Genomic DNA, 15,471 nt, shown 5'->3' on the forward strand with positions numbered 1-15,471 from the left:
AGTTTCAAGAGATGGAGTGTCATGTGTGTGGAACAGCAAATAGCACCATGTTACTGGTTTATAGATGCATGGATGGAAATAAAATGTAAGAAGCCTCAAAGGTAGGAAGGGTTCAGGACAGGAAGAGTTTTAAATACCAGGAGAGGACTTTATATTTGATGCCAGAAGTAAAAGAGAGCCACTGGAGCTTATTAACTAAGGGTGGTGGTGCTGGTAGTGGTTGTGGATTGGATGACAGAGAATGACATGGTCCAATCTTGATGAAAATCATCTTGGCAACTGACTAAAGGATGTCTTGGCAGGGGGAGAACCAAGCCAAGCCGATCAACTAGAAGGCTGTTGTAATAGTTCAAGTGATGAGGGCCTGAACAAGAATAGTTGCTAAGTGAGTGGAGAGAAAGGGATATGTACAAGAGGTGTTTTGAAGGTAGAAAGACAAGATTTGACAGCAGATTAGATGGGAGTGAGGAGTCCAGGACAACACTAAGTTCTCAAGCCTGATTGAGTGGGAGAATTGTGGTTCTCTAGACAGTAATAGGAAAGTTGGGAAAAAGGAAAGGTTTTGGGGAAAAGGTCACATGTTCTGTTTTGGCATGTTGAGTTTGAGGTGCCTATGGGCTTTCTAGTTCAAGATGTCTAAAGGGCAATTGGCTATATGAAACTAGATAAATAGATCTGGGAGACATCTTCATAGAGGTAATCATTGAATCCATAGGAGCTGATGAGATAACCAAGTACAGAAGAAGAAAAGGGGACCCAGGACAAAGAACTGGATGGCATTCATGGATACTGGGTTTCAGTTTCAGGAAAAGAAAATGGAAAGATGTGTCACAGAGGTGGAAGAGAACCAGGAAGTTTTTTTTCCCCTAGAAGGTGAACAGAGAAAAGCTCATCATCAGAAGGGGAATCACCAAAAAATGATTTTTTAAAAAATGTAATCATGGCAACCTGTGGAGAACATCTACTAAAACATGGAGTATCTGTGATCTGCATTAGTAGAAAAAGTGACCACGTTGAAGAAGACATTTATCTTTAGAAGTATTATAATATTAGAACGGCACATGTACTTCGTCATTCCCAGGAAGCATGAGGAATTTGAGATGATTTTTCCTAGAGAAGGGAGCTTGGCATGATAGATTAATGGAATTACCTATCAATTGACCACAAGAGACCATATAGTAAAAAGAAATAGGTGTAAACTTAAGGACACAAACTGAGAATGGGAAGCCAAATATTTAATGGAGGAAGTTCTGTTTTTGAGTCAGAGGAACAGGGTTCAATTACTATTTCTGAACTTTACTCCCTATGTGACCTTGGACAAGTCACTTAATCTCTTTGAGTCTTAGCGTCTTTCTCTGTAAATGAGGAGATTGGGTGAGTTGGTCTGTGAGGTACTCTCTAGCTTTAGCTCTATAATTCTGATAAATTATTTTTCAACAGGCTTGATGAACAGTCAAAAGCTTATGGAATTTCCATCCACAAAGACTTTAAAATATAGGACCATTAACTCTTTTTATGATACTTTCAAACTATCCCTATCTGCCTAAAGGAGCCCTAGTAGTTGACGGTATCAGCAAAGACTTCATGTAGCAGGTGGCACATGGGCAGCATTTTGAAATAAATTAGGAATCCTAAGTAATGGAAGTGAAGAAGTAGCGCACTGGAGACATGGGAGACAGAGAATGCAAAGACATAGAGATGAATAATGGGATGTTGTGTGTGAGGAACAGTAAGAAGATCAGTTGGCCACAGCATCAATCAGTCAATAAACATTGATTAAGCACCTACTATGTGCCAGACACTGTGATAAAGAAAGGTAAAATTCAACCTTTGGTATAAAGAAGCTCAGAACAAATGAGGAAGACAATATGCAAAAACTTTGTACAAACAAGCTATACACAGGACTAATTGGAGAAAAACAGCAGAGGGAAGGCATTACAATAAAGAAGAATTGGGAAAGACTCCCTATAGAAGATGGGATTTTAGTTGAGATTTGAAGGAAGCCAGAGAAGCTAGGAAGCAGAGATGAAGAGGGAAAACATTTCAGGCAGGGGGGATAGCCAGTGAAAATGCTTGGAGTTGGGAAATGGAGTGACCAGATATTTCTTATACAGAGAGTAGTTTCCCCCACCCCCCAAACTTCATATGGAGAACAGATAATTCATTTTGTATTAAGATTTTTAGAGTTCAACTGTTTTCTGAGAAGGATGGTTAGTCTGTCTGGGTACATTACTTTGGCAGCAAAGAAAGATGCATAGTGAATCATAGCAGCTCAGTGTGAATCGGGAGCAAAGCACCTATATTTTTCCATGAGGAACTCACTTAGAGTAGTTATACATAGACCTGAATTCTTAATTCTAGCATATTCCTATGAAATAGTACATCAGAAAAATCTTCAAATTTAGTTAAACTACCTGGGTGTAAATCCCAACTGTGCCACATATTACAGAGCAACCTTGGGCAAATCACTTCACTTCTCAAGACCTAAGTTTCCTCAGCTGTAAAATTTTGGGGTTGGAATAAACTGAATAATTTCTGAGGTTGCTTCCAGCTCTAAATATATGAATCATATACTGCCACTTTTCTTCAAAAACCCAACCATTTATAACCAAGAAATCACTTTTCTACAAAACCTTGAATGTTTCCTACTGACAATTACATTCAGAGGTGTGCCCTATATATGCCTAAATGAATTAGTCTGATGTGAGTGGTAATATAAGTTTCTAGTAAAAACTTTCTTACTGTCATTGACTACCCTCAATCAAAATGAAAAATGTTATAGACATCCTGCTGGCTTAATTGTCAGATACTGATCTGTTGTTAGATTGCTGTCATTCTCTTTTTTTTTGGCCCTGTCAATGTACTTTTCAGTTAGAAAAATAAAATAGCTACTTTTAAAATGTCTGGAAGGGAGAACATGAGATTATGCATTTGAACAAATAAGCCCTATTTGATAAAAGATAAATGACTGTAAATTTCAAGGCTATCCTAGTTTTACCAAGTACATTTTAGCTTTTAATCTTTCCTACAATAAGTTTCAGAAGAGCTGAAGTATCAACCTTCCTTTCAAGTGATTTATTAAATGACCTTAAGCCAAGAAAGGTAAAGAGAAGTCAGGTAGTTTCTTGTAGAGAGGCTGTAGATGTGGATTTTCATCCAGAACCATAAGAAAGTTGAGAACTTGGCAGGATATAAGCAGTAGCAGCCTCCTGTGATGGCAAGATTTGATTATCAACTCTCATCACACAAACCCAAAAAGCTAGTGGGACTTCCTGTTGATTGCTGGGAAACCAGAGAAGACAGAATGACCCTATGTACAAAGCTTAGAATTGGTTATGACTTTGGGTGATCAGAGCCACCAGTGACTACTCCTGAGGTGTAGTCAGAATGACAAACAGCTGCTATAGCAGCTGAGAAGGAGGTTGACAGCATGGGCTCAGTGTGAAAGGAAACTTCAGGTCATTCAACAGGTTTTTCAGCTCCGCTGTTGTACATCCATTGACTTTTTAGCACCATCACCAAAGTTATCTTCTGGTGTGAAGAAAGATGACTACCACAGGTGTTTAGGAAACCCTAGAGTTCTTTCATTGTTCTTACTTTAAAAACAGCAACTCTTGTCTTACTTGCTTCAGATCTTTAGGAATTACATAATCTCAGAATTGGAAGGGACATCAAAAGTCATCTAATCCAGGAATCCCCATCTATAGCATCTTGGACGAGCAGTCATTTGGACTATGCTTGAAATCATCCAGTGATGGGGAATCTTTAAGGATGGAAATCTGGCTTGTCCTTAGTCTCTGCACCACTGAATGACGGCTCCCAGTTACCTCAGAACCTGTCTTTAGGACATTTAATCCCTTTCTTCTCTTTTTAAGTCAGTACCTGAGCATTTTATTTTCCCCCAATTACATGTAAAACAATTTTTACATTTGTTTTTAAAATTCTGAGTTTCAAATTTTGTCCAGACCCCCACCTGCCCTCATTGAGAAGGCAAGCAATTTAATATAGATTATACATGTGTGATCGTGCAAAACATACTTCAGTATCGGTCATGTTGTAAAAGAAAACATAGACCAAATAAAACCCCTCAAAATCTAAGAAAAATTAAGAGAGTAAAGAAATATACTTCAATTTGTATTTAGACTCCATCAGTTCTTTCCCTGGAGATAGATAGAATTCTCCTCATAAATCCTTCATAGTTGTCTTGGATCATTGTATTGCCAAGAATAGCTAAATCATTCACAGTTGATCATCTTACAATATTGTTGTTATTGTGTACTATGTCCTCCTGTTCTACTCATTTCATTTTGCATCAGTTCATGTAAGTCTTTCCAGATTTTTCTGAGAGCATCCTGCTCATCATTTCTTACAGCACAATAGTATTCCATCACAATCATATACCACAATTTTTTGGCCATTCCCCATTTGATAGGTATCCCTTCAATTTCCAATTCTCTGCCACTAGAAAAGAGCTGCTAGAAATATTTATATACATACAGGTCCTTTTCTTGAGTCAGCACATAAACTATTTCTCTTGGGACATTGTTGTTTTCTCTGTTGTTGCCCCTCTGATACTGACGGCATAGTTCTTTGAGGCTCAGCTGTGATTTCCTGTCTATGTCTACTTTGGGCTTTGTTATTCCTTGATCCTCTCCTCTTAGGCTGAGGGAATTAATGAAGTGAATGTATGACAATTTTATTTTTGGTGATATAAGAGAGTTGATGTCACCACAGTATTATCATATTATTTATTTCAACCTTTTTAATTCATTGACTTAGCCCAGAGAAATGTTGTTCTTTGTTATGTCCCACCTCCATTCTCATAGTAGTGAAGTGTGGTGAATAGAGAGCTTGCCTTGGAGTTAGGATAACTTGAGTGAAAGTCTTGCTTCTGACATGTAGTGGTTATATGACCTTGGATGAGTCACCACTTCTCAGTGGCCTAGCTAATACTCCATCTATAAATTATAGATTACTGATCTGCATTGATGGAGAAAATTTCCTCATTTAGAATTACCTATAACAAAGAAATCAACAAGTTTCATAAAAAAGAGTTCTCTTGTTTTTTTGATCTAACGTTGAGAGTAGGCAGTATATATTGAGGGAAAAAAAACAAAAGAACTTGTTTGTGGTTGTCAAGTTGTTAATAAGTGATAAGAGGCTATAAAAGTGATTGAAGAGGTACTAATTAGGTGAAGTTATAATCTCCCAGAAGTAATTACAAAGACAGACTGAGTACCTCAGTACCAGAAGCTATAAAGATCCAGAAGTTTGCAGTAACTTGCAGTGAGGGCAAGATGCTAGCATATCTGTCAAGGCCAAGTGACTGCTATACACAGGTGCTGTCCAGTAAGGGATCATCTGGAAAGGGTCAGAGGAAGAAAAATGTTTTTGTTGATTGCTGAGTCTCTGTTTTGTTGATTTGACAACAGCAACAAGAAGTTTGTTGCCTTCCTAGGGCAAGATTCTGAGACATACAAGAGAATCTCTCAATTCTTGTCAAAATGGATGGCTGCTACCCATTTCTGGTGATTCATGTGGACACAAATTATATTGTCAAAAGGACCCCAGAAAGCATTGCCAGGAGTATTCCTTTGGCAAGGAATTGAAGACTGTAGGAATACAGGTGATGTCTTCATCACTGTTGCCCAATGAAGGCAAGGGATACAGAAGAGAAAAGCTGAACAGCTGGTTAATAAGATAATGCTTGGGAATAGGATTTGGACTTCTGGACCAATTGGACCAATAGGGTGCCTAGGTGGTACAGTGGATAGAGTGCTGGCCCTGAAGTCAGGAAGATCTGAGTTCAAATCTGGCCTCAGACATTTACTAGCTATGTGACCCTGGGGAAGGCACTTAACCCTATTTGCCTCAGTTTCTTCATCTGTAAAATTTGCCAAAGAAGGAAATGGCAAATCACTCTAGTATCTTTGCCAAGAAAACCCCAAATGGGGTCATGAAGAGTCAGACGTGACTAACTGACTAATGAACAACCAATTGGCTAAACATATAGTGTCTACTGGGCTCCTCCTTCCCCAGCTTTCACTTATAGGTTGGGTCTCCCTACAGGACAGCTACCCCAGGTTCAAAGTACTTTTTGGGTTTGCACTTCTAAAACTATAGCTCTTGCATTCCCACTGATTTACTCGACAATAATCAGCTAGAGGACACAATGAGCTCAAATCAAAGGCATTTGATGAAATTACTTATTAAGAAAAGTGCCAACAGAACTTTTACATCATAAAACTTGGCTTTAGTTGCTCTGAAATGCACCAAGCATCAGCAAAGAAAGTGGACACACATGGAGGTCTTGAGTATCCTGGCATTCTTAGGGGATGTATGTAGCCAGGGCTCACACAGGGATAGGTACTTATGTAAAGGAACATATGTGGCCAAACAATGTGAGAGGAGGAGTATTTTCTACCTTCAGTGCCATAGTGCTGCAGAATGACAGGGCTGCTAACATTTTCATGCTGCTACCATTAACCTTGATCTATAGTTTCTTCTGGATGCTGATCTGCAGGGCTCTGCCAGATACTTCCATGTTGGATTTGTTGCTCTAATGGGATCACTGGGCTTACCCTCTGGGTGCATTGCTCCAACAGTTTGTTGTAATTTCTCTTACCGTCAGCTTCTGGTTAAGCTGAAGTTGTCAGTCATGGAACAATAGAATATTCTTTCAGACAGAACTGGAACCTTTACCTTAGGACCAATAGAGATTCTTCCCCAATTCTGTTCCCTGGGAGTGTTTGGTCTCAAGTCTATCCAAGCAACTGAATCCCAGTTCCAATCTCTAAGTTCTCTTTCTTTGAGACCCTACAGAGAAGGCTGAGATTCAGGAAATGATGTCCTTGAACTCCTCTCTCAAACCATGTGCTTCCATATGTTTCAAATGGCCTTGGGTTTCTGTTGCAAGAAAATGCTGCTGATGGGGAAGAGGGAGAGAAATCTCTCTTTTCTCATTTTACCCTTCATAACAGGTGCAAATGAGTTGTGAAGAATTTAGTATCATTTCTAGAGCTGAATCCTAAGAGCTGACTCAAGCTGGTTGACTCAGAGTAGGGACAGCTTTCTACTTAAGGGCTAAAGAAACATAATTTATACTTAGAAAACTGATATAAGTTCCCTGTGTCCCACCAATTGCCTTCATCTAATGCACAACTTTAAATTCTCTCCACTATGCTTTCTCACTTGGGACATGTATTATAATTATACCTTCTGAATATACAATGCCACCTTCCCTCGCCCTTACAGCTAGATAATTATCTGTTTTCTTTTGAATGAAGTATATACATTCAGAGACATATTCTAGTTGTAATTCTCATTCCACAGATGTGAAATAGAGTCATGATTTTGTAGTGATTTGGGATTATAAATATCTAGAAATTTGCTGGACCTGTCACTCTTCCAAAAACAATAGCTAATACTTTCTTTTATAAAAAATATTTTTTATTTATTTTTGTTAAATATTTCCTAATTACATCTATTCATATCATCACAAAAGTGATGGTTTTGTTTCCTTATTGCCTATATTTATTCCTTAAATTTCTTTTTCTTATTGCTATTGCTAGCATTTCTAGTACAGTAATGAATAATAGTCATGATAATGGACATCCTTGTTTCACTCCTAATCTTCCTGGGAAGGATTCAAGTTTAACTCTGTTGTAGATGATGCTTGCTCTTGGGTTTAGATAGATACTACTTATCATTTTAAGAAAAGTTCCATTGATTGCTATGCTCTCCAGTGTTTTTTAATAGAAATGGGTATTGTATTTTGTCAAAGGTTTTTTCTGTATCTATTGATACAATCACATAATTTTTGTTGTTTTTGTTATTAATATAGTCAGTTATGCTGGTAGTTTTCCTAATATTGAACCCAGCTTTGCATTTCTGATATAAATCCCATCTGGTCATAGTGTATGTTCTTTGGGATATATTGCTATAATTTCCTTGCTAGTATTTTTTTTTAATTTTTACATTGATATTCCTTAAGGAAATAAGTCTATTGTTTTATTTGTCTGAAAAGGGTACATTTCATATTTCTGCTTTTCTGCATTTGGTTGTGGGGTTTTTATGCTTAAATATGTGGTCAGTTTTTTATGAAGTTGTCATGTACCATGAAGGTGCCATGTGCCATTCAGCTGATAAAAAGGCATACTCCTTTCTATTCCCATTCAGTTTTCCCCAGAGGGCCATTATATTTAAATTTTCTAAGATTCTATTCATCTCTTTAATGTCCTTCTTATTTATTTTGTGGTTAGATATCTAGCTCTGAGAGGGGAAAGTTGTGGTCCCCCACTAGTATAGTTTTATTATCTATTTCCTCCTGTAATTCATTTAACTTTTCCTTTAAGAATTTGGATACTATAACATTTGTTTCATACATATTGAACATTGATATCATTTCACTGTCTATGGTGCCTTTTAGCAAGATGTAGATTCCCTGCCTATACCTTTTAGTTAGGTCTATTTTTCTTTTTCTTTGACCGAGATCATGATAGCTACTCTTGCCTTTTTTTAATGTCTTTGTGTGTTTCTCTGTTTCAAGTGTGCTTTCTATAAACAACATATTGCTGAATTCTGGTTTCTAACACATTCCATCAGGGTCCCTGATTCCTAGTTACCAAGAGTGATGTTGTTCCACAAAGCTCCCATGCCCTCTTGACTGAAAATGATTCCCTTCATCCTTGAACTATGACCTAAAATGCAGTATAGGGCTCAGGGGTGGGGAACCTGTGGCCCTCTAGGTCCTCATGTGCAGCCCTTTGACTGAATCCAAGCTTCACATAACAAATCCCCTTAATAAAAGAATTTTTTTCTGTAATACTTGGACTCAGTCAAATGGCCACACCTGAGGACCTAGAAGGCCACATGTTCCCTACCCCTGGATAGGCAGTTGGTCCTATTTCCACTGCTAGCATAAGAGTCCCATGTAATCTCTTTCTTACCAATTGCTAGATCCCCTTACTTTCTGCCTTGAGAGCTCCCAATGTTGCTGCTGTTTCTGTTGCCACCACCTAGTCCCACCACTGGTGTTTCATCCATGTGGGCTCTGGGCCAGCTTCCACCACCATATCATAGATCTCTCCTTCCAACCCCCCAAGTGCTGTTTGGCTGAAAAAATGTCTCACTCTGACCTTTTATTGTCTTTGCCACTCCAGAATTCTATCTGGGGCATTATTTTAAAGTTGTTTGTTAGGAATGTTAGGAAAGCTCAGTTGACTGCTTTCTTTACTCTGTTGTCTTGGTTCTGTCCCTGGAAGTCAGCAAATACTTTCTTGAAGCACCATTAATGACAATTTCTCTCTTCAAAGGTGGTAGAGCCATCAAGAGGGAAGTATGGGTTGAGTCTAATAATCCTTTGCAGAAAAGAATTCATTCCTGGGGAGGAAATGACAGGAATTTTGAGGTAAAATCATGATTCTTTTTTGGTGAGGCAATTGGGGTTAAGTGACTTGTCCAAGGTCACATAGCTAGTACTTGTCAAGTGTTTGGTCTGAGGCCGGATTTGAACTCAGGTCCTCCTGACTTCAGGGCTGGTGCTCTATCCACTGCACCACCAGCTGCCCCTAAAATCATGACTCTTTCCTTGAGCTTTTGATATAAAAGAAGAGATAAACTTGACATACCCTAATGTGCATCTCATAGTTGTCTAGAACAGATGTCAGAGAATTCGGAGGAAGAAAAGGTCCTATGAACACAAAGCTCAAGATTTAAGTTCATAAGACAGAAGTAAAAAAAAAAAAGGTAGTTGTCTGAAGAAACCCATGTGGCTACACAAAGAACTCATCAACCACCTCATACTTTTGAAGGATTTGTAGCAAACATAGAAATTAGGAAAATTAACAGAGGATAATGAACACAAAAAGCAAAGCTTAACACTGTAACATATTGTGAAGAGTTATAAAACTTTAATGAGGAAAGGAAAAGAAAGTTTTAAAACGATTCTCATTTTTTTCTAAATTGGGGAAAAGATGAAGACAAAACAAGGGATAGAACTGCTGCTTAAAGGGGAATGGTATAATGATGAATGGTAATAGTCAAATCCTACTCAATTTTTTTTTCCTGCCAAGGAGAAATTATCTTTGAACTGGAAAACACAGAAAAATAGCCACTTTTGAGTTGGAGATATAAGTAAGGAGATAGGAAGAGAGAACCTCGCTGCTCTTGATGAATTCTAGTCACTTGGCTCAGAAAATTTATATCCGTGGCTCAAAAAAGATTTAGTTGATATGATTGTTGAACTACTCTCAGTGATGTATGAAAAATCATAGAGAACAGGAGATGTTTTATATAAGAAAAAAGTCATATATATAAATATAAGAAAAAAAGTCATAACTTTTTAAGGAGAGAAGGGAAATCATATAGATTAGTGAATTTGACTTCAAGTTTCTGAGAAAAACTAGAACAATTCTGACTAATAAATATCTACTATAGAAAGCAAAGTAATGCTCACAAAGAGCCTACATAGTTTCATCAAGAATAGGTCATTATAGATTAACCTTATTTCCATTTTTAACAGAGTTGTTAAACTGGTTGATTAGGGGAATGGAGTAGCTATAATTTCCCTAGATTTTAGCAAAATTTAATGAAGTATCTCATACTGTACTTGTGGAAAAGATGAAGATAAGGACTAGATGATAGTACAATTAGATGGATTTGGAACTGGTTGGGTGGCCTCACCTGAAAAATAGTTTGTAATGGGATAATGGCAAGATGGGAGGAGGTTTTCATTGGCGCGCACCAGACATCTGTACTTGGCTCTTTGGTATTTAACATTTTTTATTGAAGACTTAGTTAAAAGTATTTCATCAACTATGAAGATGACACAAAGATGAGAAGGATAACTTACAGACTTCATGACAGAGTCAGGATGGAAAAAGTTATCTTAATAGGATGGATCACTGGGCCAAACTCAATAGCATGAAATTTAATAGGACTAAATATAAAGTCTCTTAGCCAGGTTCAAAAAAACTGACTTTTATGACTATGAAATTATATAATCATGGTTTGATAGAAGATTTTTTTGGAAAAGATTTAGGATGTTTTTCTTGAATGCAAACTCAACATGAGTCACAGCATTATATGGAAGACAAAAGAGATGATTGGATCTTGGGCAGTTTTTAGAGAGGGATAACTTCCAGGAACTAGAATAAGGAAGTGATAATAGTCTTACTGTGAAAGAAGAATAATCCTGACCCCGTCCCCCCATGTTACTTTCTTGCCTTCTGATTGGTAGAACCCCAGATTTTACATCTATACTTTGAAGATTGTTCACCATGTTCGATCTAGGGGGAAAAGGCAGATAGATGTTAAATGCCATGGCTGGTAAAACAGGAAAATCAGAAGAAAAACAAAAATGGTTACCAATATCAACATGATAGATTCTGAATCTTTTGGGATATGACTTGATCCAGCATGAATACAAGAAAATGGTAATGTCATAGGGATAAAAGACAACTTTAGAAACCCAAAGAACTCTCGCATTTTCGTTGCCGTGGAGTATTCTCCCATGATCTTCTTTACAAATGGACTCTGTGGCCCCCTTCCCCCGAGCCAGGTCACCCGTGATCGTCCACCCCAGCCCACTGCCTGCCAGGGGCTGCTCGGGAGCCTCCATTAAGGTTTACATCATCACAAGAACAAGCAACATGGCAGCAATCCTGTCCAGCGGTTCACTCCTAGCAACCCATGACTACTACCAAAGACATCTGGGTTCCACTTCCAGCAACAGCTACTGTGGATGTGCTGAGTATTCTGGGGAAGTGATCCCCCATCATCCTGGTCTTCCCAAGTCAGACCCAGGCCACTGGTGGGCAAGCTTCTTCTTCGGGAAGTCGAGTGATGACAACTGTATTGGAATCCCCGTGGCACTCAGAAACTTTCCAGGTTACTCATGGCACGATCACCTGTGACCTGGCTCAGGAAGCCATGAGGAAGCGGAGTGTCAGAGAGCCCAGCAAGACCATCACTGGGCCTTCTGCGTGAGCAGCAGCACCCTCCTTGCTGCTCCCCCCGCTTCTAAAGTGTGCTAGGTATCAGAGCCCATTTCCTCCCCCCTTCCCCTCCTACCGTTCCCTCCCCTCCCCCACTTCCCTCTCCCACCTATTCCCTTAGAATAGACAGGCTGCTTAAATGTAGAAGTAGTTTTGTGTGTGTGTGTGTGTGTGTGTGTGTGTGTGTGTGTGTGTGCATGTTTAAAGCAAAACAAAAACAAAACACCAAAAAAGGGTAAAAGAAACCACACTGTTATTGTTTGATTTTTTTACTATGTGAATCACCTATGTGCTTTCCAGCAGCCTCAGTAACTTGTTTACTTCTCAACAGAAACGAATAAACTTTGAGCAGCCTTTAAAAAAAAAGACAACTTTAAAAGTATAAGAAAATCTACAATTCTTTATACCAATAGGAAGTATAAATAATGGTGAGACTAATCTCATTTTAGCGGACAAACTATGACTTATATAAGCAAGTCTTCTTATCAAGTAAGTTACCTTGGCAAATTATCTGTTCGACTTTCATCTTTACATCTTCAATAACTCACACAATGCCTGGCACATAGTAGGTATTTAATAAAGGCTTGCTGATTAATTAATTTATACTTTTTTCTGTAGTTATCTCATTAGTTAAGTGCTCTGCATCCCTTTCTATTTCTCTTTGGGAGGTCTTTCAGGCTACATTACTTTCTTTTGAATAATCTCCGTCTGGCCAATATTCATGCTCTGAGGATGAATTTGATTTTTAGAAACAGCCAAAGGTTATTCATTTTTTCATTCATTCATAGCCAGACTGCTGAGCAAGGTACCTCATCAAGTTGAGTCACATTATTTTGGGCTAAAGAGAAGGCATGAATATAAATTAATAAGCTTGATTGTCTATTGTTTTTTAGAAACTGTCCCAGAAAGCTATTCCAAAATTTGAAAAAAATCAAATATATTTTGAATGAACACCTCATCCATGGAGTCAGTGGTTCCCCCTAAGGGACAACAGACAATTTGGATGAGCAAGTTCTTGTATTACCTGTGATTTCATCTGTGCAGGGAATGCCAAGTACAGAGACCCTTTCCTCGGATGTAAATTGTCTGTAACCAAGATTATAGCTTAGAGTTGATTAGGGTACTGAAAGGTTAAGATGTTTGTTAGTGATCACATGGCACGTGCCTTGAACCCAGTTTCCTTGACTCTAGGGTCATACCTGTGTCCATTATGACCATACTTTTTTTTTTTTTCAAGTTCTTGAATATCTATTTTAAAACTACCACCAACCAATCTTTTTTTACTTAAAGTAAGACTTTATAATACCACTGGAGAAATTCTATGAGGTAGAACTACATCTAAGAAATTGCTTCCACATGAGAAACTGCCTTTAAGTCAGGGAATTCTTCAATGAACTAAAAAAAAAGTTTCAAGGGAAAAAAGCAACCTTGATATCTGAAGAATTTGGTTGAGGTATAAGGCTTTTGAAATTTTTTCTTTCTCATAGCTGGGGATTCCTTTGAAGTCCTAGATAAAGAAACTTGGCCATAACATTCATTTCTGATAGAAATCTCATATCAAAAATATTTTGTTTGTCATTAGGCACTAGATGAACCTGCCAAGTCAGAAAGGATCACCAAGGACAGCACATTAGACTCGCATCTGGAGGTAATGATAACAAATTTCCTGGGCTTTTGGTCTAGAATCCCAAAGCATGGTGCTAACCCAGTGACTGGTTTCGATTTTTCCAGTTTTGTTCCCCAGCACAGCTCAGGCAGCAAACTGAAGAGCTCTGTGCTGCCATTGATAAGGTCTTACAGGAATCCTTGTCCATGGTAATGCCTTAGACTAGACTGTTTAATTCAAAATATTTGTTTTTGTCTTTGTTTTTCTTCATTTCTCTTTACCATGGCATCATTCATCACATCCTATACACCTCCCCCATCCCCTCTTTTACTCCCCTAGCATCCTTCAGATTCTCCTTCAAGTTCCATGCAGACATCATTGGGTTCTGATGGAAACAAAGTACGTGAGTTTTCCATGTAATTAACCTAACCACCTCCATGTTCTGACTTACCAATCCAAAAATATTTATCATACAGTTACCACCTGCCTGGCACCAAAAAAAAAAGTGGATGAAGTACTTGCTTCATGCATGCTTAAGCCTTTTGTACAAACATATGTGTGTGTAACACATGCGTGTAATAACATAGACTATTCTAGAAGTGCAGAAGTAGGAAGTCTATTGCACTGTGTCCATAAGACAAAATGTTAGCATGGGAAACCAAAGCTTATTGCATGTCAAAGGGCGTGTGTGTGTGTGTGTGTGTGTGTGTGTGTGTGTGTGTGTGTGTATTGCCTTGTTGATTGTCTGATGTTACTCTGTTGCCACTTAGCTCAAAAGGAGATGATGGTAAAGTTTTCCAGCAAACTTGAATTCTTCAGATTGTAGAGAAGATTTGAATTTCTTCTTATTCTGAAGTCATTTGAGGGGCTTGTTTTTGAGATAAGAGATTGTTTTCTGAAAATCACACACATATATTATATATATGCATACATATAGTTGTATATACATGTGTGTATATATCTACATACATATTCATAGATACACACATACATACATTTGTGCTAACATTTGATGGGTAACATACCTGCTTTGTCCAATCTGCTTGTTCTTTCAAATGCATTGCTTTTAACTGTCAGCTTGTATGCGTATTTTTACTAATGACTCTTATTTGAGTGGTATATAGATGGTGTTGGATAGATTATAGACTAGAGCTGCCTTTTACTGGGATAGTAATTCCTATTTTTAGGAAATGTTGATATGAGTTTATTAAACCTACTTTATTGAATGTGAAGACAAAGTCTAATAACATAAAGAAATGCCATTTGCCAGTTGTAAATATTATAGGAGAGGATAGTTAGGTGGTACAGTGGATAGAGTGCTGGGTCTGGAGTCAGAAAGAATAATCTTCCCTAGTTCAAATCCAACTTAAGACACTTAATAGCTATGTGACCCTGGGCAAGTCACTTAACCCTGCTTGCTTCAGTTTCCTCATTTGTAAAATGTGCTGGAGAAGGAAATGGCAAACCATTTTAGTTTCTTTGCCAAGAAAACCCCAAAAGGGGTCATGAAGAGTCAGACATGACTGAAAAGTGACTAAACAACAACAACAAATATTATAAGAAGGATTTTCTAAATATCATTAACTTGCATTATCTAGTCTGCTTATTTTATTCATACATACGCTACAGCTATTTAAGTATATATGGGAGAGTGAGCAAGAGAGAGCAAGAGCAAGTGAGAGAGAGAGAAAAAAAGAGAGAAAGAGAGACTGATTTTGCATAAATATGAAAATTGTTGGTTGGCATACTCCATTAAATCATCAAACACAGTGCAATGCCTCCTCTTTTTGGCTACAGAGATTTATATCAATCTTTAAATATTATTATTATAAAATTAATAAAGGAAATAAAAAGAAATCACAGAAAAAA

General features: G+C 37.9%; 1 protein-coding gene and 1 pseudogene across 1 annotated transcript in view; both read left to right on the forward strand.

The window, feature by feature from the left end:
- Window positions 1-15,471, forward strand: part of MLIP (muscular LMNA interacting protein) — a 217,294-nt gene that overhangs the window by 55,536 nt on the left and 146,287 nt on the right. The window contains exons 5-6 of the mRNA XM_027852985.1: window positions 13,579-13,644; window positions 13,942-14,001. Coding sequence (XP_027708786.1) covers window positions 13,579-13,644; window positions 13,942-14,001 — 126 coding nt within the window. The remainder of the gene's footprint in view (window positions 1-13,578; window positions 13,645-13,941; window positions 14,002-15,471) is intronic.
- LOC114036495 lies at window positions 11,652-11,988 on the forward strand (annotated as a pseudogene).

The sequence above is a fragment of the Vombatus ursinus genome, unplaced genomic scaffold, assembly GCF_900497805.2.
Source record: "Vombatus ursinus unplaced genomic scaffold, bare-nosed wombat genome assembly UNPS02009835.1, whole genome shotgun sequence".
In the NCBI taxonomy this organism is placed as follows: Eukaryota; Metazoa; Chordata; class Mammalia; order Diprotodontia; family Vombatidae; genus Vombatus; species Vombatus ursinus.